This window comes from Procambarus clarkii, chromosome 8 (assembly GCF_040958095.1).
Source record: "Procambarus clarkii isolate CNS0578487 chromosome 8, FALCON_Pclarkii_2.0, whole genome shotgun sequence".
In the NCBI taxonomy this organism is placed as follows: Eukaryota; Metazoa; Arthropoda; class Malacostraca; order Decapoda; family Cambaridae; genus Procambarus; species Procambarus clarkii.
The window spans coordinates 49,027,871-49,055,448 of NC_091157.1; the positions used below are offsets into that span (position 1 = coordinate 49,027,871).

The 27,578-nt window shown below is 42.6% G+C and overlaps 3 protein-coding genes across 3 annotated transcripts in view; all 3 read left to right on the top strand.

The window, feature by feature from the left end:
- LOC123759676 (zinc finger protein 271) overlaps nt 1–3,060 on the top strand; it is a 36,791-nt gene extending 33,731 nt beyond the window's left edge. The window contains exon 6 of the mRNA XM_045744882.2: nt 650–3,060. Coding sequence (XP_045600838.1) covers nt 650–2,803 — 2,154 coding nt within the window. The 3' untranslated portion in view covers nt 2,804–3,060. The remainder of the gene's footprint in view (nt 1–649) is intronic.
- Nucleotides 3,061–6,445: 3,385 nt separating this feature from the next.
- LOC123759825 (zinc finger protein 699-like) lies at nt 6,446–7,522 on the top strand. Its single transcript, XM_045745082.1, has one exon. It carries the CDS (start codon nt 6,446–6,448, stop codon nt 7,520–7,522), a length of 1,077 nt encoding a protein of 358 aa, XP_045601038.1.
- Nucleotides 7,402–27,283, top strand: LOC123759677 (zinc finger protein 431). The gene is made up of 2 exons (XM_045744887.2): nt 7,402–7,566; nt 24,388–27,283. The coding sequence occupies exons 1-2, from the start codon at nt 7,537–7,539 to the stop codon at nt 26,257–26,259; spliced, it is 1,902 nt and encodes a 633-aa protein (XP_045600843.2). The 5' UTR covers nt 7,402–7,536; the 3' UTR covers nt 26,260–27,283.
- Nucleotides 27,284–27,578: the final 295 nt, after the last annotated feature.

Genomic DNA, 27,578 nt, shown 5'->3' on the forward strand with positions numbered 1-27,578 from the left:
CAAGAATCATACTATGTTCCACCCTCTTGGTATAATGTCCGAGATCCTGTTAAGCCAATACCTTATCCCCTTGGGTTTGACTTCCTGTTCACGATACTAGCCAAGATTTATTAACTTCACTCAATGGTTAGTTTAGTATTGCTTTTATAGTGGCAGTAGCATTCTTATGGAACCTAATAATTTTTTCAATTACCCGATAAATCTAATAACACCCTTCCCCTCTTACCTTGTTTTGCTCTCTTGATTTGAAATACAGTAGTGTAATTAAATTACCATATAACCTGCCCACATGATTATTGCAGAATCTCCATTGCTGTATATTTTCACACTTTACCAGATTATACTTAAATATTTAATATTTTTTGTTAAGAAAATTATGCACTTGACGACTCTTTTTATAACAGTACAGTACATCACTGATTAGCATTATGTTGCATACACATTATATTGCCTGATACAGCATAAATTGTATTACATATGGCATCTTTCCTGTTGAAATATATGTATAATATCCCCATAAATCCTAACATCTATTATTGTAATGAGTAGAGAACTCATAGTTTAAATAATCTAAACAATTTCAAAGGTGTGAGAGGTAGTGTTGTTGCACACGGGGCTGGTATTGATGCCCACTGTTTGGTCTTTCCAGGCAGAGGCAGTGAACTTGAGGAAGGGTGGGGGTGCTGATAGTGGTGATGATGCCTTTCCTGCCTGCAATCGTCCTGCCTGCCCCGTGTGCAGTACAACCTTCTCCTTCCATTCTCAACTGCGTCGTCATATCCGCTATGAACACCCAAATTTTGGTGCCAGTGAATTGGAGTGTAGTACCTGTGCCTTATCATCAAATCGAAAGTTGGAAGAAATCCACATGGAACTAGAGGAAGATGGGTCTTCAAATGACATGCCATTGGTGTTTAATCTAAGTTGTTCTTGGTGTGAATTAAAATTTGATGACAAGGAAGCATATGATGAACACTTAGATGAGCATAGTATGCATGCATATCAGCAGTACCTAGTAACTTTAGAAGAGTCAGAAACTGATGTAGAAAATGATGATAGTCTCACTGTCTTCAAATCAAATGTGGATGAGAGTATTAAATCCATTGACTTGGTAAATGTAAAACATGTAACTCTAAAGAATTCAGATGAAAATTCCAATACAAGTGAATCAAAAGGTAAACATGTTACTATTCGTTCTGGAAAAAGAAATATCACTAAGGACACACCAGGATACAAATGTGAGTTTTGTGGCCTTATGAATTCCAGTAAGGTAAATTTGGAATACCATTTGGACAAATGCCATGAGAGTGTTGCTCGTCGTTGTGGTCTGTGCTACGAACTGTGTCTGGATGCAGCTTCGTTACGGAGCCACTTAGTTCATCACTACAATGGTGTATTAGTCTGTCCTGTGTGCCCCATTAGGTTTTCTATTAGATATAACTTGACTGCACATTTGGAGCATTGTCACCAGAATGGCTATGTCGTTTCATGTGGAGAATGTAAAGCTGAATTTACACATTATGATTCTTATGAAGCACATCGAGCTCATGATCATGGTCGGGGAGCTCTTCGGACATGTGAAATATGTAACAAAGAAGTATTGGCAGTGGACATTGATAAACATATGAAAACCCATGAGGATTCAGAAATAAAAAGTGAAGTACTTCCACACACATGTAATCTATGTAATGCACACTTTTCCCTTACTAATCAACTCTATCATCACAAATACCAAGATCACCCTGATGCTTTTAATTTTAAATGTGATGAATGTGAGCGCAGATTCAGGACTGAGCGAACACTGACAGCGCATAAATGGGGACATCGATATGGTGCCCATCAATGCCCTGCCTGCAGGCTGAAGTACAGACAAGTTGATCAATTAAAGAGGCATCTTTTAAGTGTTCATCCGGAGTTTGAAGGTTATAATTGCAAATTTTGTTCAACTACACTCAAAAATTATTCAACCTATGTGGCACACTTGAAGTTTAAACATCCTAAAGAAGCTGGTTATGATAAGAGACCAGTTCGATGTAAATTATGTGGGGAGTTATTTGCTCATAAAGTTCAGTGGAAGTATCACATGAGGAATCATACTCATTCATTACAGACCTGTGAGATTTGTGGAATTACTGTAAAAAATCTTGAAATTCACATGAATCTTCATACCAAAGAGAAGAAGTTTGAATGTGGTGATTGCGGTGCAGTGTATCATAATAAGGCAAGCTTCCATTTTCATGTGAAACGAGTTCATATGGGAGAGGAAGTAAGGAAACACATCTGTGCCATTTGTAAAAAGGGCTTCCTAACTCCAGCTGATCTGCGAATTCACATGTCACGTGTTCATCGAGGTGAAAGGAATTATTGGTGTACAACTTGTAATAAAGGCTACAAGAGTCAAGTTTCCCTAACATACCATGAGCGATTACACACTGGTGAAAGGCCTCATCAATGCACCATGTGTAGGCGATCATTTCGTGTTCCCTCGTACTTAAAGCGGCACGTGGAACACGATCACAGAGCACAGTATACTGGTGTATATTACAAGCAAGGACGACCCAAAAGTCAAGAACAACGCAGCCGGGCCCAGCGCCACCACCCACATCGACCAAACAGGACAGTACCTTTGGTTTCCACTTTAGAAGAGACAGTTGAACCAATACCAGAGATTGTACAGATAACAGTTCCTATGGAAATGGGTGGTGAGGTAATCTCTGCTGTAGGTAGTGCACAGGAATTGGGTAGAGATCAACGTCTTGAATTAGAACAGGGTGGTGTAGTATATGTTGTATATGAAAATTAATATTTAAGTACAGTAATGAAAAATATTGTTTATATCTTGATGAATATATTTTTTCCAACACTACAATTCTACCAACCCAGTAGCATATCTAAATTGTATTTAAATAACTGTACAGGATATGAGAAAAAAATACTGTACTGTACAGTACATGCAATTTGATTTTACAATAGATTTGCAAAAAATTTCACAAAGTTTAAATTCCAATTTTTTTCTTTAAATTATAACAGGATTTTGATTAAATAAAGTATTACACTTGATGTTCTGTAGTTTGTTGTTTTACATTCCCATGTTTAAACATACATAAAATGTACGAATTGCAAGGTGAACTGCAAGGAAATCAGCAATTAAAAAATATGAAATATTACACTATTGTTTGTAAATGCATCACACTTTTATGTGCAGTACATTAGTTGCTTAATGTCTAAGTATGGAAAAGTGGGAATGATTCAAACAGCTTTATGGAAAATATGTAAAATTGGTGAAGATAACTTTGCCAGTATCTGGCATCCTCCCTTAAGTTATTGGTATTCAAATTACATTTAAATTAAAAATAATACACTTACAGAAACAGGGATGTACAGTATGTACTGTATAACATATAGGTATATATAGACATTTATATAAAATAACACCACAATCTTGTCTGGAGATGAAGTATTTAACTGTGCCTAAAGGGGGTTTTGGGAGTTTTACTCTCCCAAGCCCGGTCCAAGACCAGGCTTGACTTGTGAGAGCTTGGTCCAACAGACTGTTGCTTGGAGTGGCCTGTATCTTGAGGTTATCTTGAGATGATTTCGGGGCTTTAGTGTTCCCACGGCCCGGTCCTCGACCAGGCCTCCACCCTCAGGAAGCAGCCCGTGACAGCTGACTAACACCCAGGTACCTATTTTACTGCTAGGTAACAGGGGCATAGGATGAAAGAAACTGCCCATTGTTTCTCGCCGGCGCCCGGGATCGAACCTGGGACCACAGGATCACAAGTCCAGCATGCTGTCCGCTCGGCCGACCGGCTCCCTCTATATGTAGAATACATATCCACTACAACCTGGCTGATCTGACACTTCTTGCAGGAAACTAATTTTTTCTTTATTAACTTTTGTTCCAGCAATATTTCTTATATGTTCTGGAAAGATATATGTTCTGCATAATGTTCATGCAGTGTACTCTGAATGTGTCTAACGCACCTCTGCTTTTCACTGGCATCTGTTTGACAATTTTGTGTTGTGTAGAGTTTGAGTTATTTCTTGATTATTATACAAATACTGTAAAATTATATTCCGTATTTTTAGATTTAAGCTTTTATGCTTTTAATCTCGGTAATCTGTACACCAGTAACCCAAATACAGTATTCAGGTAATCCAAATTTAATGTCTTTAATCGTTTTCGAGTAAATGATGGGAGTAAGCAGGTAAATGGTGTTTATAGCACCTCTACTCCTCACTGGCTTTCTTCTGCATTTCCTACCATATTCACTCCAGTATGTTGTTATTTTACCGTGCAAATTTTGAACTTTTTTTTTTTATACCTGTACCATTTCACTAGCATCCCAATTCCTATCACGTTTTAGAAAAAACAAATGATTTCTTTCTCATTCCTACTCTCATTTAAACATTTTGCTTTGAGGTTCAGTTTCAGCTTCTTAGTCTTGCTTTGAAAGATCTCGTCTTAATGACTATAATTTCCCTTCCTCATAACATTGTGTGTGTAGTTCTCTTTGCCAGTTCCAATACCATGGATTCTCTTTGTTCCACCTTTTGAAACCTCTTTCTGGCTGTAAAAAAAAAAAAATTATTTGCTTTTTCTCCCAAGCCATTTACCTGTTTGCCACTCTTTAGCATTCTGTGCTACAGAGTGGTCCGTATGTTATCCCAGGAACAAAATAAAAAAGGGAATCCATTTTCAAACTGCAGTCTCAAGTATGAATATTAATTTAGTAATTACTATAAACATTTATGGTTGATATTGCAATCATTGAAGAAGACTAAGTGTAAATAACATTGTTAGCTCTACTGTGTATAATTTACTAGAGAGGATACCTGGCGTTGTTTGGGTTACGGCCACCACATTTTCACAACATACTGTGAAAATGTGTTTACTGTAACCATCTTCACTACATAATCATCCCCATCAGTGTAATTACCTTCATTGCATACTGTTTATCACTAGAACCATGTTCACTACCCAGGCATTGCTAGATACTGCCATTCACAACCATTGTCATCACTACCTTCCCTCTTTCATCATCTTTCTTATCCTTCACCACTTTCTATACCCTTCACCACCTTCCACACCATCATCATCCCCTTATCCTTCATCATCTTCGCTTATCCTTCAACTTCCCTACCCTTCACCTCCCGTACAGGGGCCTGACAACTAAGTGGATAGTGCTAGGAATTCGTAGTCCCGAGGTTCCGGGTTTGATCCCCGGTGGAGGTGGAAACAAATGGGCAGTTTCTTTCACCCTGATGTCTCTGTTCACCTAGCAGTAAATAGGTACCTGGGAGTTAAGACAGCTGCTACGGGCTGCTTCCTGGGGATGTGTAACAAAAAGGAAGCCTGGTTGAAGACCGGGCTGTGGGGGACACTAAGTCCCAAAATCATCTCAAGATAACCCTCTCTATTCATTACCATCTTCTCTAGCACTCACCACCATCCTTAACCATTACCATCGTCCCACTAGTTCACCTTCCTGATTGCTCATCAACTTCCCTACTCTTCATCTTCCCTACCCATCACCACAATCCTTGCCTTTCACCACCTTTCTTAAACTTCACCCACCTTCTTTACCCTTCACAATCTTTCCTATTATTCACAACTAACCCTCCCTTCACCATTTTCTCTAATCTTCACTTTTCTTACCCTTTACTACTTAACATATTCTTCACCTTCCCTGTCCATTATCACATTCCCTACTTTTCAACACCTTGACTACTCTCCGTTACTTTCATTCATCCCTGTAATCATAGTGAGGATGGAGTCCATTATTTAACATGATTCTGTTATGGTATTGTTATGATCCTTCATAACCAGTCTCCGTGGCGTAGTGGTTAAGACGCTCACCTGGTGTTTCGCGAGCATTTTGTCCTGGGTTCGTATCCTGGCTGGGGAGGATTTACTGGGCGCAAACCCTTAACTGTAGCCTCTGCTTAACTCAACAGTAAAATGGGTACTTGGTTGTAAAAACTATTCTTCGCGGGGTGTCTTATTCCAGGGAACATAGGATTAAGGACTTGCCCAAAACGCTATGCGTACTAGTGGCTGTACAAGAATGTAAGAACTCTTGTATATATAAATAAAAAAAAAAGATTGGAAATTACTATGATTTACCATTTCATGCAAGAGTGGGGTGGGGGAACATAGGGTTCGACTCCGATCCACCTATGACCATCCCTGAACAAAGACCAATCACCCTGCAAAGCTAGATGAGGCTAACCTCCAAGCGTCCGGTCCCCAAACTCGAAGAGACAGCCATTCTCTTCTATATAGATATGCTCCATTTAACTATCAAATAATGACAAACTGTGTAATGGTAGTATTAGTTTCAAGAGAATGTCATTCAATTCTTGCTGAAGATGTGAATGAGGACTCTCGTTCTTGCAGGGAGAGGTTGCTGGCCAGCACCTACAAAGGCTTCGCTACCAGATGACTACTAATAACGTAGGAATACAACACTCAAAAGATATCCCAGAAACTGACCCAGACAATGACAGCCACCTGCATGCACTGGAACTGGAAGGAACATCATCAAAAGGAGCTGTAGATGGGCTTGGTACAGCATGTGAGACACACAGTAGTGGCAGTAATATACACCACCTGAAGATTAAATTGTCTACGAGTTTGAGCAAACAATGTCCTGCTTGCTCTTCTATATTCCAAAGTCATCTTAGTTTGAGAAATCACTTAAAAAATGCCCACTTTGACCTGGAATTTCTGAAGTGTTTACATTGCAGCAGTGAGATATATGGTAATTATGAAATGTTTCTAGATCATTTAAGGTCACACTTGGATCAAGAGGGAGAGGAGGCTGCAACAGGGAGTGAGGCTAAGACTCAAGAATGCCAAGTGTGCCATAAGCAAGTGCGAAAAATAAATTTTTTACGTCATTTAGCGTCTCATAAGAAAGTCCCATGTCCTGAGTGTAAGACTCATATTCTTCCACACAATCTTAAGCGTCATGTAAATGACTGTCACACGAGGGGGAGAAATTATCCATGCCCTGACTGTCCAACTATGTATCATGATGCTTCTAGTTTGTTAAGTCACCGCAAGAGGAATCATTTTGGTGATGAGACACGACACCACCTATGTAAAGTGTGCAGCAAGAAATTCCTATCGCCGTCTGACCTTCGTATCCATATGAATGGTGTTCACAACAATATTAAAAGGTTTGTGTGCGAGTTCTGTGGGCTTGGATTCAAGGTCTCATCAGCACTCTTGTATCACCGTCGCCTGCACACCGGGGAGAGGCCCCACTCATGTTCAAAGTGTGAGAGATCATTTCATATCCCGTCTTACTTAAAGCGTCACCTGAAGCGTGACCATCAAGAAGAGTATCTAGGCGTGTACTACAAGAAAGGGCAACCAAAAAGTCGAGAAGATCGTAGTCGGGCTAGGCGACATGGCTCACACCTTCCAAGCACAGCAGTTCCATTTATAAATGAACCAAGTATATCAAAACAAGAGGTTTTGGAGATCACAGTGCCTACTGAAATGGATTAGAAAGCAGTCGTTTCATGGTGGAGGTGCCCTGGATTTATATTGAGGTTAGTAACCTTTAATAGTGTTGACAAATTAATATTTGTTAAATGAAGAAAAATGTGTGAGGGGGGTAGTAAATATGTAACTGTAGTTACAGAAAGAAAGCAAAATTTGCAGTACTCTGTCTTCCTTATATTCTGTAATCATAAAAGATTTTGAAGCCTCCAATTGTGTTGACACACACTGCTATTTCTTAAAACCTATTTCTGCCATCTTTAACAAAAGATCTTGGAATGAATTCTGAGTATGTTGTTAATTGAGGGAGGTGGTGATAGGTGAGACTAAGACGTTGAGGGTTCAGGGTACATGGGGGAGGAATAATATAATCTTGAATTCGGCAAAGCTTTACAAAGCTTTGCCGACTTAACGGATGATTTTCCTGGTAGGGTGGAAGATTATTACTCACTTCCTGCAGTTCTGTAAGGTGAAGTAAAGGGGAATTCAGGCTCTAGCTCTGGTCCCCGGAAGGTCAAACAGAATTGCGATTGATGTGACCCATGAGATTAGGAATATCAGCAAGGTAGCTTCATGGAGCCACCGAGCGGAGGAGCTTCCACTGTTGTTTCAGTCAATTTTTTATATTTGTTGGTAGAAGATTGTAAAGTCAGGGCTTCTGATGTTGATATATTGTATTCTCAAATTGTGCTTATGGCACCCATTCTAATACACTAGTGAAAGCTGTTATTCACGACCTAAACAGATGCACCTCATCAATTGTATATTTGTCATATTGGCCACTAGTTGAGATATCCGGCAGTGTCCAGGTCGACCCTGTGCCCAAGGCCTCTCCCACACACCCTTACAGGGCTCCCCCACACACACCTTCCCTGTCTACCCCCCCCCCCCCCCTCCAACACACACCTTCCCTGTCTCCCCTCACCCCCACATACCCTCCCCGTCTACACACCCCGGTGTCTCCCGACTCACACACCTCACCCACAAACTCTCCAACATTTTTATTGGGCATTTTGGAATTGTTTTGTTTCACATTTGGGATTTTTTTGTTGGGCATTTTGTAATTTTGTTGCTGGGCGAATGGTAATTCTTAATATAGCTACAATTACGATTTTAGTGATCTTCGTAGATTGGTGCAATATTACAAGAAATAGTAAGGGTGTTGACCAGACCACACACTAGAAGGTGAAGGGACGACGACGTTTCGGTCCGTCCTGGACCATTCTCAAGTCGATTGTCGACTTGAGAATGATCATTCACATCGACTTAAGAACGGTCTAGGACGGACCGAAACGTCGTCGTCCCTTCACCTTCTAATGTGTGGTCTGGTCAACATACTTTAGCCACGTTATTGTGACTCATCGTTTGCAAATAGTAAGGGTCCTTGGGAAATCCATTGGATATTTTAAACGAAATTCTATGGTTCATTTTAATTTTGAAATTCCCCCGTTTTCGTTCACTAATATGGGTCCTTTTTTTCTTTGATAATGAGATTTATTCTATTTATTTATTTATTTATTTATTTATTTATTTATTTATTTATATACAAGAAGGTACATTGGGTTTGTGAGAATACATAGCATAGTATTTACAATCTTGTAAAGCCACTAGTACTGTAGATTGGAAGGCTAGGGCGTGGGAAATATGCTAGATGTAGTTAAATCTCTTCACAGACAGGTTCTCTTGGTACTTGTCCTTCATATGACAGTTTGAAATTAAAATTAGCCCATAGAGCATGAGAAATATTAGGGTGAATAGTAACTCTCTTAATATAACTCCAGTCACATTTTTTATGATTTTTTTTATAGATGGACTAAGTTCAAAAAAACAGTTGAAGCCTTAGAAAAGCTATTGAGGATATTTAAAACTAAATTCTATGGTTTGTTTTCATTTTGAGTTGGCAAGGTTTTCGTTCACTCAGGTATGACTCTGCTACTTTTTTAATGAATGTTGAAGCTGAGGACGTGAGAAATAAGCTAGATGTGGTTAATTTGTTTGCAAACATGTTAATTTGGTAGTTGTCTATTCTAATTCAGGTTGAAATTAAAATTTTGCTAAGTGAAATTATCCCATAAGGTATGGGAAATGCATCCTGGAGACATCTCCGGTTGTAACGAATTGGGGTTGGTACCATTTCGTTCGTTGAATCGGGGTTTAATTCTATATCTAACAAATCTAAATATTGGCTCCTTTAATATAAAATATTGCTCATCACAAGGAATATGCCAAGTCAGAATAACAGTGTGTGTTGTTGCAAAATTTATAAGTATCCCTAGTTATCATTCTGGAGGCCAAGACAATAGCAGAACAAGATAAGAATAACAGGAAAATATATTTAGAAAATTTAAGAACAAGGAAACTGATGCGACTTGGTATACGACGTAAAAATAAAGTCCAATATTGCTAAAATATCCAAATAATTTTAAGTGAGATATATATTTAGATTCAGATATTGGTGACTAATATAGCGTTATTTTGCGATACTTTTATCATAACTATGTTATGATAAACTGCATAACTGCAGTTACAAATCAACTATTTATCTCTAGTGGTCCTTTGAGTGAACGCACTGTTCTCTGGACTGTCTGTTGCCTGACATGCTTTGAATGCAATTATAATAAAATGCACAAGAGACATTCAGCTTGAAAGATGACTATTCTGGAACCCACTGGCGTTTGAACCAGAATGTCTGCTTCTCGTGCCCTGCTCTACCGAACACTGTTGTTCCAGTTTGGCCTATACTACACCGACTGATATTGGATTCAGATTGTAAATGTTAAACACGGAGTAATGAACCCAAGTTCTGGACTATACATTTTATATGGATGACTTGAAAGCGGCATGATAGAACTGTCACTTAGACCGTTAAACATACCAAGAAATTTATACACAAAAACTGTCCAAATATATATATATATATGTTATACTCAAATTATATGGCGGTTGAGACATAACCAATCACAGGCGAGTAGGCCTCTGACGTCACTTAAGTGTATGCGTTATTGGATACATGAAAGAAACATTGTAAATTAGTAACATTTTAGACACGTTCATGCAAATAATTTGTCATATACCAAATCATAAGTAATAACTTAATAGTGAAGGCTTAGCTAAGATTATATCGTTTTATCTTTCGGTTGATCCTGAAAGTGTGAATCGGGACTCTTGCTGTTGCAGGGAGCGGCGGCCTCCATGCAGCACCTCCAGAGGCTTGGGCTCCAGACTACTGCTGCTGGAGGCTTTGACCTACATCCTCCCGAGGATCCCTCAGGGGCCCAGCCACACCATGATAGCCTCCAGCACACACTGAAGCAAGAGGACAACAGCACATCGACAACTGGAGGTACAGACGGAGTGGATACAGCGTTTGTGTGCTCCAGCAACTGTAACGTGGAAGACATGAAGGGTACATTGCCTTTTTCCCATACCAAACAATGTCCCGTTTGTTCTATTTTATTCCGTAATCTTTGCAGCTTAAAGAACCACTTTAAGAAAACTCATTCTGATGTTCAATTTCTTAAGTGCATCTGTTGTAACGAAAAGATGAGTGGTAACTTTGAGATATACCTAGAGCATTGTAAGATACATTATCAAGACGAGGGTGAGACAAGTGTCGCACTTGAGGACCAGGCTGTGAAGACTCGAGAGTGCCGAGTGTGTCGAAAACAGGTGCGATCAGCCGTATACTCGCGCCATTTAGCTACTCACAAAAAAGTTCCTTGTCCAGAATGCAAAGCCCTTATTGTCCCACATAGCCTTAAGCGCCACGTAAATGACTGTCACACAAGGAAGATATCGTATCCTTGCTGTGACTGCCCAGCAGTCTACCATGATGCTTCTAACCTGTTGAGTCACCGCAAGCGAAACCACCTGGGACAAGAGGCTCGACGCCACCTGTGTGATGTGTGTGGTAAGAAGTTCATAACACCGTCTGACCTCCGCACCCACGTTACTGGCGTTCATCACAACGTCAAAAAGTTTGTATGTGAATTTTGTGGTCTGAGTTTTAAGATTTCGTCAGCTCTTATGTATCACCGTCGCCTACACACAGGAGAGAGGCCTCACGTTTGCGAGGTGTGTGGCCGGACCTTTATGAAGCCTAATGGACTGGCAAAACATGTTCGTCGTGTGCACAGGGTGGAATACCATGGTAAATACAGGAAAAGGCTTCATGCTGCTGACCCACCCTTCCGAGGCTCACTTAATCAGTCTCGTTTAGGTGCTGCACAAACTAAAAGGGATGAAGCCCTTGTCACAGTGCAGGTGCCACAAATACTGGACGATCAGGGCAGCTTAACCGATGACATTTCTCCGGGTGTGGATGAAGTGCCATCACAGGTATCGGAGAGCGGGGGAGTGAGCGTGGCAACAGTGTACTCCTTAGGGGAGAGCGGGGTGGTGCAGATGGCGGCGCCTGTGGTGGTCAGCGTTCCTGGAACTCAGCCTATACATAGCATCTCTTACTTAGGTCATACCATTGAGGATCGGGCCCTAACGCGATCTTATGATGCGACTCAACCACTTCACACCATAGCCTATTTCCGCCAGAGCTCAGAAGAGCACTACACGGTGGCAGAGCTGCTGCCTCCACAAGAACTTCCAGAGACTCGTATCGACTCCACTCACCGTGCTTATGTCACTTCTACACATTCACGAACTCACCAACAGTAACACCACGGTATATATACCGATCAGTATACTTGCTGATTGGTCAGTAAGATACTGTGGTAGCCTTAAAACCCCTACTTACGTGATTGATCAACACCAACCCAAAACCAAGTCGGCAACGTGTAGATTATCTGGTAAGCTCCGTCAAACCAGATATTAATAATCGGTTAATAATTTATCTGACACCGTAATATGCTAGATAAAGTCTAATTCCTTACAAATGTTTGTTTATTCGGGAATCACAAGCGTTGTTCTTTTGTTTATTCAGCAATCAAAATGGTTATTCTGTATACCTAGCTAGTGTTATGTATACCTAGCTAGTGTTATGTATACCTAGCTAGTGTTATGTATACCTAGCTAGTGTTATGTATACCTAGCTAGTGTTATGTATACCTAGCTAGTGTTATGTATACCTAGCTAGTGTTATGTATACCTAGCCAGTGTTATGTATACCTAGCTAGTGTTATGTATACCTAGCTAGTGTTATGTATACCTAGCCAGTGTTATGTATACCTAGCCAGTGTTATGTATACCTAGCCAGTGTTATGTATACCTAGCTAGTGTTATGTATACCTAGCTAGTGTTATGTATACCTAGCCAGTGTTATGTATACCTAGCTAGTGTTATGTATACCTAGCTAGTGTTATGTATACCTAGCTAGTGTTATGTATACCTAGCTAGTGTTATGTATACCTAGCTAGTGTTATGTATACCTAGCTAGTGTTATGTATACCTAGCCAGTGTTATGTATACCTAGCTAGTGTTATGTATACCTAGCCAGTGTTATGTATACCTAGCTAGTGTTATGTATACCTAGCTAGTGTTATGTATACCTAGCTAGTGTTATGTATACCTAGCCAGTGTTATGTATACCTAGCTAGTGTTATGTATACCTAGCCAGTGTTATGTATACCTAGCCAGTGTTATGTATACCTAGCCAGTGTTATGTATACCTAGCTAGTGTTATGTATACCTAGCCAGTGTTATGTATACCTAGCTAGTGTTATGTATACCTAGCTAGTGTTATGTATACCTAGCTAGTGTTATGTATACCTAGCTAGTGTTATGTATACCTAGCCAGTGTTATGTATACTTAGCTAGTGTTATGTATACCTAGCTAGTGTTATGTATACATAGCTAGTGTTATGTATACCTAGCCAGTGTTATGTATACCTAGCTAGTGTTATGTATACCTAGCCAGTGTTATGTATACCTAGCTAGTGTTATGTATACCTAGCCAGTGTTATGTATACCTAGCTAGTGTTATGTATACCTAGCCAGTGTTATGTATACCTAGCCAGTGTTATGTATACCTAGCCAGTGTTATGTATACCTAGCTAGTGTTATGTATACCTAGCCAGTGTTATGTATACCTAGCTAGTGTTATGTATACCTAGCTAGTGTTATGTATACCTAGCTAGTGTTATGTATACCTAGCCAGTGTTATGTATACCTAGCTAGTGTTATGTATACCTAGCCAGTGTTATGTATACCTAGCTAGTGTTATGTATACCTAGCTAGTGTTATGTATACCTAGCTAGTGTTATGTATACCTAGCCAGTGTTATGTATACCTAGCCAGTGTTATGTATACCTAGCCAGTGTTATGTATACCTAGCTAGTGTTATGTATACCTAGCCAGTGTTATGTATACCTAGCTAGTGTTATGTATACCTAGCCAGTGTTATGTATACCTAGCTAGTGTTATGTATACCTAGCTAGTGTTATGTATACCTAGCTAGTGTTATGTATACCTAGCCAGTGTTATGTATACCTAGCCAGTGTTATGTATACCTAGCCAGTGTTATGTATACCTAGCCAGTGTTATGTATACCTAGCCAGTGTTATGTATACCTAGCCAGTGTTATGTATGCAAAGCCAAACCACTGTTGTGTTCACACCACAGTGCAATTATAATGGCTTCCAATTAAGATTGGTTCGTGTGACCGAATTTAAGTTGTTGATAATAAGTCTTATACGCATTCTAAGTAGCCTTGATATTGTTTATATATCAAAGTACGCAGGGACCAAGAAGGAAGCCCAGAGTTCGTTTCTTATAGCTGACATCATTTATTGTGCACCCCATTTCCGTCTAGCAATCGGTAGAATGGAAAAGATTTTACTAAGTTGGTTAATAGGATCAAACTAAATCCTCCAGTAGCCTCAATACTACGATCGAGTAGCCTAAGAGGAGAAACTAGCGCGCCATTCCTCGCCCTAAATGCCTTTGTTAACATCTCGTCCTACTCATGTTTTAACTAACGTTATAGTTGTTATTTGTGATCAAGATTATTACCTATTTTTATATACTGTTTGTGATGTATGACCAAATGCAACAATTTAAATATATAAATTAAAACACAAAATTCAAGATTGTCCTCAATAACCTTCAATGTTAGTTGGTTGAAAGTGCTTTACTGGGGCGATACAGGCTATTGACTTTACTGCATGTAAATTGTTTACTGTTTTGTGTAAATATTGTGAGCAGTGACTGACTACTGGTATTATGAGAGCAGTGACTGACTACTGGTGTTATGAGAGCAGTGACTGACTACTGGTGTTATGAGAGCAGTGACTGACTACTGGTGTTATGAGAGCAGTGACTGACTACTGGTGTTATGAGAGCAGTGACTGACTACTGGTGTTATGAGAGCAGTGACTGACTACTGGTGTTATGAGAGCAGTGACTGACTACTGGTGTTATGAGAGCAGTGACTGACTACTGGTGTTATGAGAGCAGTGACTGACTACTGGTGTTATCAGAGCAGTGACTGACTACTGGTGTTATCAGAGCAGTGACTGACTACTGGTGTTATCAGAGCAGTGACTGACTACTGGAATTATGAGAGCAGTGACTGACTACTGGTGTTATGAGAGCAGTGACTGGCTACTGTGTAATGACGAGCAGCAGTGACTGACTACTGGTGTTATCAGAGCAGTGACTGACTACTGGAATTATGAGAGCAGTGACTGACTACTGGTGTTATGAGAGCAGTGACTGGCTACTGGTGTTATGAGAGCAGTGACTGACTACTGGTGTTATGAGAGCAGTGACTGACTACTGGAATTATGAGAGCAGCGACTGACTACTGGTGTTATGAGAGCAGTGACTGGCTACTGGTGTTATGAAAGCAGTGACTGTCTACTGGTGTTAAGAGAGCAGTGACTGACTACTGGTGTTATCAAAGCAGTGACTGTCTACTGATGTTATCAGAGCAGTGACACTACTGGTGTTATGGTAAGTTCCTTGTTTCGTTTTCACGTAAAAAGCTCTGAAATATATATCAAAATACAATCGCATATATGTCCCTCACTCTGTTTAATATAAAAGTGAACTCGTAGCACCGTCATAGTGGAGGGAAGAGAAGCTCTGGCGTTACCAAAATATCTTCCTAATACCTTGTTGCTCTGGTTCCTTGGGCCCGGGGTGAAATGTTATATCTGATACCGTTATATTCCACCACTGACGCTGGATATAATCAGTATATTACTGTTTGCTCACAATAGTTACAGGGGATATGTTCAGAACTCCACCAGTAGATAATTTTAAGATATTCAAACATCTCGACTGCGTAAATAATAATGGAAGTCCCTCGGTGTAACGCAAGTATATTGTAGTGGGAAATATTTAACGTAGGGGAAAATTTTTATGTTATGTGTAGACTTATTCAAGGGGTCTGTATCGTCAACACACAACACAGGGTCCGGGGTTCGATTCTCGTGGCAGGACAGAGACGGTTGGGTACGATGCTGATCACTTAGCATTAAAAAATAAGGCATGGTTCCGTTGACCTAGTTGTAAACAGGTACCCCGAAAGTTAAGATTTGTTTATATTATCACACACGTGGGTACAAGAGCAGACGACTGCTGACTCCTGTTAGTAGGCTGAGAGTTTTTTCATCACGTAGCTCATGGTAGGCCTAATTTACTACTTTCCCTAGAATGCGACCCGCCAATCGTTTAACAACCAGGTACCCAGTCACTGCTGAGTGAACAGAGGCGTTCACACAGCAATGACTGGGTGGCCTCGCGAAGCACCAGGCGAGTGTGTTACCACTGCGCCACCTGGAAACTTTGAGGAAGGTTAGTAGTTCTCAGCATTAAGGGGACCTCAGCAAACCTAAATACAAGTTTTCTGACCCCAACAAAGGGAAATCAAACCATAACATTGTCGAAACACGGGGAAACTTCTTCACGAAGCATTTAGATATGTTCCTGCAAAAAGTAGTGGATGCGTGGGCCTGCGGGTCACTTCAAGCAACAGCCTGCTGGACCAGGACCACGTTATTACAAGTCCAACATGGCCCCAGGCCGGGCTTGGGGTGTAGAATAACTCCCGGGAACCCTCTCCAGGTATGCTCCAGGTAGCAGCATAGAGCTGGGTAAAGCATGGACAGGCGATATGTTGTTGTTGTTGTTATAGATTCAGCTACTCGGAATAAGTTCCAAGTAGCACGGGCTATGGTGAGCCCGTAACTTACCTAGCACAGGAGCGGGGCAAGAAGCACGGGCTATGGTGAGCCCGTAACTTACCTGGCACAGGAGCGGGGCAAGAAGCACGGGCTATGGTGAGCCTCGTGGACAGGAGATGTCTCCCGTGCACAGGCGATACAGAGCAGTACTGTATAAAGCTTGAGGGGGGTGAGGTGAATGTGATAAGTGGGAATACACACACAAATCACAATAACGCGATACATCAAATGAACAAATCCACAAGGGCCTTTTGACCATGGCGTGGCGCAATCAACTAAGGCGCATCTGGGATCATTCCCAGACGTAGGTTCGAACCCTCATCACGGCCCTTGTCGATTTGTTCATAAAGTGGGAGGCCAAATTACAGTCGGCATTATTAGTTCGGGATTGTAATTATGTTGAATAAAATATGACGATGATGGTCTGTGATGTGAAATTTTTTGTTGGGTGGGTGACAGGAGGCTGTTGACCATCATGATGTATTTCAGGTGGAGTTGAGGCAGCGTGGCGGCGCGCCTGGAGAGCAGCCCCCTGCGCCCACCCGCCGCGTCGTCACCGTCCCGGCCGCCTTCAGGAAGTGCCCGCACTGCCCCACCATCTTCATGGACACAGCCCAGTTGTCACAGCATCTGGCACAGCTTCACAAGGACCAACAACAAGAACGACACTGCCAACGTTGTCGTAGACGTTTCCTAACCTACGAAGATCACACCGCGTGTGACTTGTGTCTGCAAACGCTGAGGCAAAATGCCCTTCCTAGCAAGGCTGGCAGTGAGGCGGCTGTGGGAAGGTCCATCACTGCAGTAATGTTTGAGTGCAGCCATTGTCATAAAATTTTCAATTCTAGAGTGCTGTCAGAGCTTCACTGTCTGTCAACTGGTCACAACATGGTTCAGATCACTGCTACGAAACCTAAGGGGAAAACGACAGACAGTTCCGCAACAGGGGTGGTAAAAGAGGAGCCGCTAGAGACCAAAGAATCAGCCTCAGTCCCTACCACAAGTATCGGCAGCACGAAAACAAAAGTAGGCGGTAAGATGCGTCGGGGTCGCAAACATCGACTGATCCGGAAGAACCAGACGGGTTGCGAGGCGTGTGGCGTCGAGTGCGGCTCTGTATCCAGCCTCTATGTTCACCTCCGTGCCAACCACCCAGCCATGTTCCCTCACCAGTGTGGCGTCTGTGGCCGACGCTTTAGTCTGGAGGCGAGCGCCTAGGGAGCACGAGCGACGCCATGCAGTGGGCGAGCTGCAGTGCCCCGCGTGCCCGCTCAGGTTTTCCCGCATGTCTCACCTACATCACCATGCCCGGGAACATCACCCGGAGTTCACAGATTTCCCATGTCAGTACTGCGGGGCCGTCACACCCACGGTGGACGCCCTCCACACCCACATCAAGGTGCACCATGGAGACCGTCTGGGTCTGCCCGCCACCTTTGCATGTGAAGTGTGCCAAGAGACCTTCCACACTGGCAAAGCTCTGGCCTGCCACCGTACCAGTCGCCATCCTGGTACTGCGGTCTGTGGCTATTGTGGGGCGCAGGTTGGAAGCCGCTACCTAAACAAACATATCAACGCAGTTCACACCAAAGAAAAAACTCACCGGTGTGACAAGTGTGGCAAAGACTTCTACTCTCGTACCAGTCTGACGGGGCACCAGAAACGTCAGCACACGCCCAGGAAGCACCTGTGTGACCTCTGCGGTAAAGGTTACGTTCATAATGTAGAGTTGCAGAGACATCTTAAGGCTCATCGTAACCAGCGCGACTTTAAGTGCGATTTTTGTGGCCGGTCGTTTTTGAAGGCGGTAGACTTAACATACCACAGGCGGTCTCACACAGGGGAGAGACCCCACCAGTGTGTATTGTGCACAGAGTCCTTCATTCGCCCCCTTGGCCTCCGCAAACATATGCTCAAGCACACAGCAGTCAAGAAAGGGAAACGACTTAAATATTCAAAGAGAAAGATTGAGGAGTTAACATCATCAGTGATGAGTGACGAGGAAAGAGTGGAGAGTGGGCCGAATGAATCGAGTGAGGGACAGCAAGAAGCGAGCACTGACAAAGAAGGAGCTGTCTTTATCACTGACACTGACCTCCCGCCCACCCCAGAGCTTACCCATCCTCTCCAGGTCTTCCCAGCATCCACATTAGTACCATCCACATTACCACAACCTCGGCAGCACCTCCAGCCGGAGGTGCAGCAGTTGGCGCCCTCTGATTTACAAGAGCAGCAACTACCTGTTTCCGCTTTGGATAGTAGCCAACTGGAAGGTCAGTTGGAGCTGACACAAGTGGTTGAAGATCTGAGCAGCGGAGAGCTCTTGGAGATGGGTCCTAGTCTGCTGCTGGACGCCAGTGACGTGGACGGTGCTCACGTAGAAGGAGTGGCCAGGCGGCGATGGAGCAGGCGTAGGCGAAGCCAATCAAGCCTCGCAGCAGCCTGTTCAGGTCATTTATGTACAATTTGTTGAGGAGACGGCTGACTGGAGATCAGACCCACCACTCTGAGTTCATTACACATGAACCCTCATTGCTAAGGTCATCAGATTGTATGCTGGATGCCGGGAATGACCCTGACATGTAATTGGTAGTTTGCTATATGATGTAAACACCGCCTTGTCTCTACATCATGGACCTTGGGTGCCTGACAGCTGGGTGGACAGTGCTTCGGATTCGTAGTCCTGAGGTTCCGGGTTCGATCCCCGGTGGAGGCGGAGACAAATGGGCAAAATGTTTCTTTTGCCATGATGCCCCTGTTCACCTAGCAGTAAATAGGTACCTGGGAGTTAGACAGCTGCTACGGGCTGCTTCCTGGGGATGTGTAACAAAAAGGAGGCCTAGTCGAGGACCGGGCCGCGGGGACGCTAAGCCCCGAAATCATCTCAAGATCTGAAGATAAGCTAACGCATCATGGAACAGGATAGTAAATGTATTGTTTTCATGTAACGCAAAGATGATTTTTTTTTAATTGTATTTTTTGCTAAGAGAATTGCCTAATATGTATATATATGTACACACAACGCAGTGCAGGTAATCTTGAGGTTATCTTGAGATGATTTCGAGGCTTTTTTTTTAGTGTCCCCGCGGCCCGGTCCTCGGCCAGGCCTCCACCCCTAGGAAGCAGCCCGTGACAGCTGACTAACACCCAGGTACCTATTTTACTGCTAGGTAACAGGGGCGTAGGGTGAAAGAAACTCTGCCCATTGTTTCTCGCCGGCGCCTGGGATCGAACCCAGGACCACAGGATCACAAGTCCAGCGTGCTGTCCACTCAGCCGACCGGCTCCCCAGAAGAATCTCCAACTCACAGCTCCCCAGTGCAGAATTAAATTTCAACATGATATTGAAATACATCGAGATAGAATTGTATCAGTGAGCCTATATTCGCGAAGGTACTATTTTGTCGTATTAAAAGCATGTCATTCATTATGCAATTTCCTATTGGCTCCCTCATGGTAAATCCCCATACCATTAAAGGGCAGTATGGGGGGTATTAACCATACACACGTACGGAACACTACAGTAATACATACTTGATACATTAATGAGATGCCAGAGTTCCACTACTGTGTTAACTTTGCTCTTTATAACACATCACCGTTGAAATACAAGTAGCAGAAAGGTTCACAGTAAATAAAGTTGCACTTCAAATTAAAAACAAAATTTAATTTGTAAAATTGTGATATACTACATTATAGTACTTAATGTTTTCCAATCGTTATTGATAGTTCCATTGTTGAACGCACTATATTTGCGATAAATTTGCTATATTCGTTTTGCAGTATCTTGAATTTGGTGTATTTGTCGAGTGTTTTGATAAAGCATCTCTCAGGTATGAGGACATGTGTCCATAAATGCAATTTCAAAATCAACCCGTCTGTTGATCAGACCACACACTAGAAGGTGAAGGGACGACGACGTTTCAACCCGTCCTGGACATAATCGACTTGAGAATGGTCCAGGACGGACCGAAACGTCGTCGTCCCTTCACCTTCTAGTGTGTGGTCTGGTCAACATGCAGCATCTTGCTAAGTGTCAATGAATCTAACTGTTAAATGTTGAGTTGCATTCAGTTGTGAACCAGTTATAGTCTGTTGAACCATTGAGTTTTGCTGCTGAACTCGTTACTGGTAATTCTTGCTTGACACGTAAAGCAAACCCCCCACTTGTTTTTAATGTAATTTGTGTAAATAAATTTGTTTTTTTTAGGAAACATCTGTTTTGAACTAAATATTTATTATCCTTCCTAAGACCATTGATGATCTTTTACTGTATATAACACTGACTTTTTCATGTAAATTTGATGCCGATCCCACTGTTAATGGATATCACCAGAGACGAGACTCTAGTGATATTGATCAATACAGAACATTGATACAGGAACTCACACGAGATTACTTTGTAAACTTGAGTCCAGCCACTTTGACTGGACGGTAGAGCGACGGTCTCACTTCATGCAGGTCGGCGTTCAATCCCAGACCGTCCAAGTGGGTGGGCACCATTCCTTCCCTCTCCGTCCCATCCCAAATCCTTATCCTGACCATTTCCAAGTGCTATAAAGTCGTAATGACTTGGCGCTTTTTCTTGATAATTAAATTAATTATGCAAACTTTAGAGGCAGGCGGGAGTAAACAAAGGAGCCCTAACATGGGTGATATATAACAGGCAGGAGCCAGAGAGTAACATTACGGGTTATTCATGCCCGTGCCACCTCTTGGGTGGCTTAATCTTTATCAATCAATCAATCGAGAGTAACAGTCAGGGATGAGAAGTCAGACTGGCGAATAATAACAAGTGCAGCGCCTCAAGGATCGGTGCTGGGACCAATTCTATTTATAATACTGTATACGTAAATGACATGTCTAAAGGAGTTGAGTCCTGTATGTCGATGTTTGCTGATGACGTGAAATTAATGACACGAGTTATGACAGATGGGAGAGTGTTGGGCCCTCCAAGAGGACTTGAACAAGTTAAGAGAGATGGCTCGAGAAATGGCTAACGGAGTTCAACACGAGCAAGTGTAAAAGTGATGGAAATGGGAACAGGCGACAGATTACCAAAGGGACAGTAAACAATGATGGGAAACTACCTACCTGTAACGACTCGAGAGTGAGACATGGGAGTGGACGTCACACCAAACCTAACTATATATATATATATATATATATATATATATATATATATATATATATATATATATATATATATATATATATATATATATATATATATATATATATTTGACAGTGTCAGACCACGGAAGAAGAATTGAAACAGGAATTTCCTTTAGTACTCTCGTATTTAATAATACATCTTCAGAAGGGTGTATTATTCTGAAGATGTATTATTAAATACGAAAGTACTTAAGGAAATTCCTGTTTCAATTCTTCTCCGTGGTCTGACACTGTCACATTTTTCATCACGTGTTAACTTTCGTGATTTACACACACATATAAATATATATATATATATGCAACAATGATCACAAAAACACTGATCCAAATATACAGAATAACCACATGTGAAAAATAGAGAATGCTTAACGCGTTTTCGGCTAATTCACCTTCATCAGAGCAAAGTAGAATGAAGATTCGTCTGATGAAGGCGAATTAGCCGAAAACGCGTTAAGCATTCTCTATTTTTCACATGTGGTTATTCTGCAAATATATATATATATATATATATATATATATATATATATATATAACTGAAAACTCACACCCCAGAAGTGACTCGAACCCATACTCCCAGAAGCAACGCATCTGGTATGTACAAGACGCCTTAATCCACTTGACCATCACGACCGGACATAATGAGGTGATAGCCGAGGCTATTTGAACCACCCCACCGCCGGCACTCGGATAGTTATCTTGGGCATAGCATTTTACCAAATCACCTCATTCTTTGGGGCAACACGTGAGGAACACAAATGCGAACAAGCCTGAATGGTCCCCAGGACATATGCAACTGAAAACTCACACCCCAGAAGTGACTCGAACCCATACTCCCAGAAGCAACGCATCTGGTATGTACAAGACGCCTTAATCCACTTGACCATCACGACCGGACATAATGAGGTGATAGCCGAGGCTATTTGAACCACCCCACCGCCGGCACTCGGATAGTTATCTTGGGCATAGCATTTTACCAAATCACCTCATTCTTTGGGGCAACACGTGAGGAACACAAATGCGAACAAGCCTGAATGGTCCCCAGGACATATGCAACTGAAAACTCACACCCCAGAAGTGACTCGAACCCATACTCCCAGAAGCAACGCATCTGGTATGTACAAGACGCCTTAATCCACTTGACCATCACGACCGGACATAATGAGGTGATAGCCGAGGCTATTTGAACCACCCCACCGCCGGCACTCGGATAGTTATCTTGGGCATAGCATTTTACCAAATCACCTCATTCTTTGGGGCAACACGTGAGGAACACAAATGCGAACAAGCCTGAATGGTCCCCAGGACATATGCAACTGAAAACTCACACCCCAGAAGTGACTCGAACCCATACTCCCAGAAGCAACGCATCTGGTATGTACAAGACGCCTTAATCCACTTGACCATCACGACCGGACATAATGAGGTGATAGCCGAGGCTATTTGAACCACCCCACCGCCGGCACTCGGATAGTTATCTTGGGCATAGCATTTTACCAAATCACCTCATTCTTTGGGGCAACACGTGAGGAACACAAATGCGAACAAGCCTGAATGGTCCCCAGGACATATGCAACTGAAAACTCACACCCCAGAAGTGACTCGAACCCATACTCCCAGAAGCAACGCATCTGGTATGTACAAGACGCCTTAATCCACTTGACCATCACGACCGGACATAATGAGGTGATAGCCGAGGCTATTTGAACCACCCCACCGCCGGCACTCGGATAGTTATCTTGGGCATAGCATTTTACCAAATCACCTCATTCTTTGGGGCAACACGTGAGGAACACAAATGCGAACAAGCCTGAATGGTCCCCAGGACATATGCAACTGAAAACTCACACCCCAGAAGTGACTCGAACCCATACTCCCAGAAGCAACGCATCTGGTATGTACAAGACGCCTTAATCCACTTGACCATCACGACCGGAATGAGGTGATTTGGTAAAATGCTATGCCCAAGATAACTATCCGAGTGCCGGCGGTGGGGTGGTTCAAATAGCCTCGGCTATCACCTCATTATGTCCGGTCGTGATGGTCAAGTGGATTAAGGCGTCTTGTACATACCAGATGCGTTGCTTCTGGGAGTATGGGTTCGAGTCACTTCTGGGGTGTGAGTTTTCAGTTGCATATGTCCTGGGGACCATTCAGGCTTGTTCGCATTTGTGTTCCTCACGTGTTGCCCCAAAGAATGAGGTGATTTGGTAAAATGCTATGCCCAAGATAACTATCCGAGTGCCGGCGGTGGGGTGGTTCAAATAGCCTCGGCTATCACCTCATTATGTCCGGTCGTGATGGTCAAGTGGATTAAGGCGTCTTGTACATACCAGATGCGTTGCTTCTGGGAGTATGGGTTCGAGTCACTTCTGGGGTGTGAGTTTTCAGTTGCATATGTCCTGGGGACCATTCAGGCTTGTTCGCATATATATATATATATATATATATATATATATATATATATATATATATATATATATATATATATATATATATATATATATATATAATCATCTAATATTGAATGGTCAATATATTTATGATTTTTCTTTGCAGGATGTGAGCTTGTCATCTGGACTATTGTCTGTGGAAGAGATGCAGATGGCAATGAAGGTTGACGGTGAAGGTGGTGGAGCAGACAACCCTCCCAGCAGCACCGACCCACAACAGATGTCCACTACTACAGACATTCCCGACCTACACAAATTTCACCTGGAACTCAGACTGGAAGATCTGACATGTGCGTGTGGTGTGAAATCTAATTCCAAAGTGGCGCATGTGGAACACGTCTTGACGCATGTCACAGGAGCCTTCAGATGTCCCCAATGTCAGTGCTCCTACACATGCTCCTCCCGCCTGGCATGCCACCAGCGGCTCGTACACTCTACGGACGCTCCAAAGGAAAGGGTTCCAGAGACTGTTAAATCCGCTTCGACATCGAGTGCAGGGGGGGACATTATCTGCAGTAGGTGCGACGAGATTGTGGTCGGAGACATCCTAGAACATATCAAGATTCACTTGGATGGTGACAACGAATGTCCAATTTGTGCTGTGAGGCTGAAAACCTCCTATGCCATGGAAATTCACGTGGAAAGGAAGCATCCACATCTTTTGCAAGCCTTCCTTAAATCTGAAGATTCTCTGAAGGAGAACCCGGAGGGTGAAGAGAACAGCAGTCAGCCAGTGAGATGCGATGTGTGCAGTAAAGTGGTAGCCACGGCATCAAAACTGGCCCGACACCGCTACCTGCAGCACCCAGAGCACTATCCTTGGGCCTGTCCTGACTGCAACCTCACTTTTCCATCTCACCATACCCGCGAGAACCATACGTGCCCATATAGACGGAAGGGGGGTGCTGTCTTAGCTGTAGGTGGCCAGAAGAATGAATGCTGCATGTGTCGTATAGTGTGCAAGTCCAAACTGAGTCTGGAAAGACACATGCGACGTGCACACCCTACTGAGGGCACGGGCCCTCACACGTGCCCCGTGTGTGCCCGCATACTGGTATCCCGCAAGGCTCTCACCGACCACCTGAGATGCCATCGAAGACAGCAGGGCTTCTCGTGTGAGTTCTGCAATGCCCAACTCAAGACGATGGATTCTCTTAATGTGCATGTCAATGAAATCCACACACATGTTGTTCGACTACAATGTAAACACTGTCCTCAGGTGTTTTTCTCTTCTGGAAGACTATCTTACCATATCAAACGGCACCACACTGACCGTCGCTCATATACAAACCTTTGTCACCTTTGCGGAAAAGCGTACCCATACCCTAGTGAGCTAAAGCTGCACCTTCGGTCTCACCGCAACGAACGCCCATACAAATGCAATCAGTGCCAGAAGACTTTTCTGAAACAAGGTGACTTGACGTACCACAAGCGATCTCATACAGGCGAGCGGCCCCACAAGTGCCCCCACTGCGACGCCAGATTCCCCCGGCCCAACACCCTTATGAGCCACATCCGTCAACAACATCGAGAACGAACAGACGCTGACACATCTGAAATCTTGAATGCCCCCAGAACTATTACATCAGAAACACCAGTAGCAACTTCCCCAGTTCACTCTTATGTGACCAGCGCACCTGCTACAGTGGTGACTGCATCGCCTGCTCCCTACCTGGCTACAGTGAACCCTTCAGCTACTATGCAGCCTCCCCCACCTACTGTGACGGTCATGAGTGTAGCAGGAGCCGTGCCACGGGCTCCCGGGGAGGCCACGCTGGTCCCAATGGTTGATGGCCAGCTGGTTGATGCTGTGGTGGACGGCCAAGTGACGGAGATGCAGCCTGTACAGTATGTACAAGTGGACAGCTTATCTGGGAGCCAAACTGTACAGGCGGTCCCTCACACGGTCGAGGGGATTGAGTACGATGAAGCAGCTACTGTGCCCTATCAAATTGTTCACTTGCAGATTTTACAGTGAATGCAATTTTTATCATCATATATTTTATTTGACGCCACTGCCAGCTCAATTGTCCTGGAAGGACTGTGTTATTCTGTTACCCCATAGGTGTTATATGGCTTATTAAATGAGTATATGTAACATTTGCTGTGAATGGCAGAATGGGTGAAGGTGCTATAGGCCTAGTCCTAATATGTTTTAATCCAATGCTAGGTTGTATGGTTAATCTTGTATAATGGGGCGATGTGCTTCTTGGCCATGTATTGTAATGAAATATTAGGTCTGTGCTGTTTTATAGAATACCGAACTCCATGTCTAATGACAAGGAGTGAATTCAGCATAACGTGGAGAGGGAGGATCTGCTGCATGGGTAACAACTTCTCCGTATAGACCTACCTTGGCTTTGCGCCCTGGAGAGGACACTCCAGCCTCGACAACCAGAGCGCAACTCCATAGTCCCCTGAGACTACAGGATGCCTACTACTGTGTGTCTAATGTACACAGTGTTTTTACGCAATGCTAGATGTCTTTGTTAGTCCTATGTTGCCATATAATACAAGGTTAGTCCTACCTTGTCATACTACTTAACTACTTAGTGATTAACTACTTATTAATCCTGTATTATCATGGAACACTTATTTTCTTGACTAGTCCTGTAATTTTATAGAACACAAGGTTAAGTTTGCAATATCTTTGAATACTAGGATTTATGGCTAATTCTGTGTTATCTCACAACACTAGTTTCCTTCGCTAATCCTGTGTTGTCATGTGATGCTAAAGTCTTGGGATTTTGTGGAATATTATGTTCCTTGGCTAATTATGAATAGTTAAGTTCCTTCTGTGTTAGTTTCGAATATTAGGCTACTTTTTATTTTGAATAATAGGCTAGTCATATTTTCCTGGACTCTGGTTTCTTGTCAGACTAAGTTAGTTCCATGTTGTCAAGATAACCAGGATCCTTGATTATACAGCTGTTTTTATACAATTAATAAAGTGATATACGGTATATTTATACTGATATATTGAGAAATATATTATGACAAAATCTCTGTCATTCATATCCTATCAGTTTACACAGATTTGTATTAAGGGTGAATTTACTATTATCAGTTAAAGAGTGAATGAAATAGTATTACACCAGCCTGTCTTCTCAAGTTGCCACAACGGGCAGAAAATGGTGTTCTAGAACACCTAGACCTAATCTAAGCGAGCGACCGTTAGGTTAGGCTCAGAAAAATAGTTACAAACACAATTCTCCTCAATGATAATTGTTTGTGTCTAATGTACATTTTTTTTTTTTAATGCAAGTACACTTTTTGATTCATTGTAAAAATCATTTA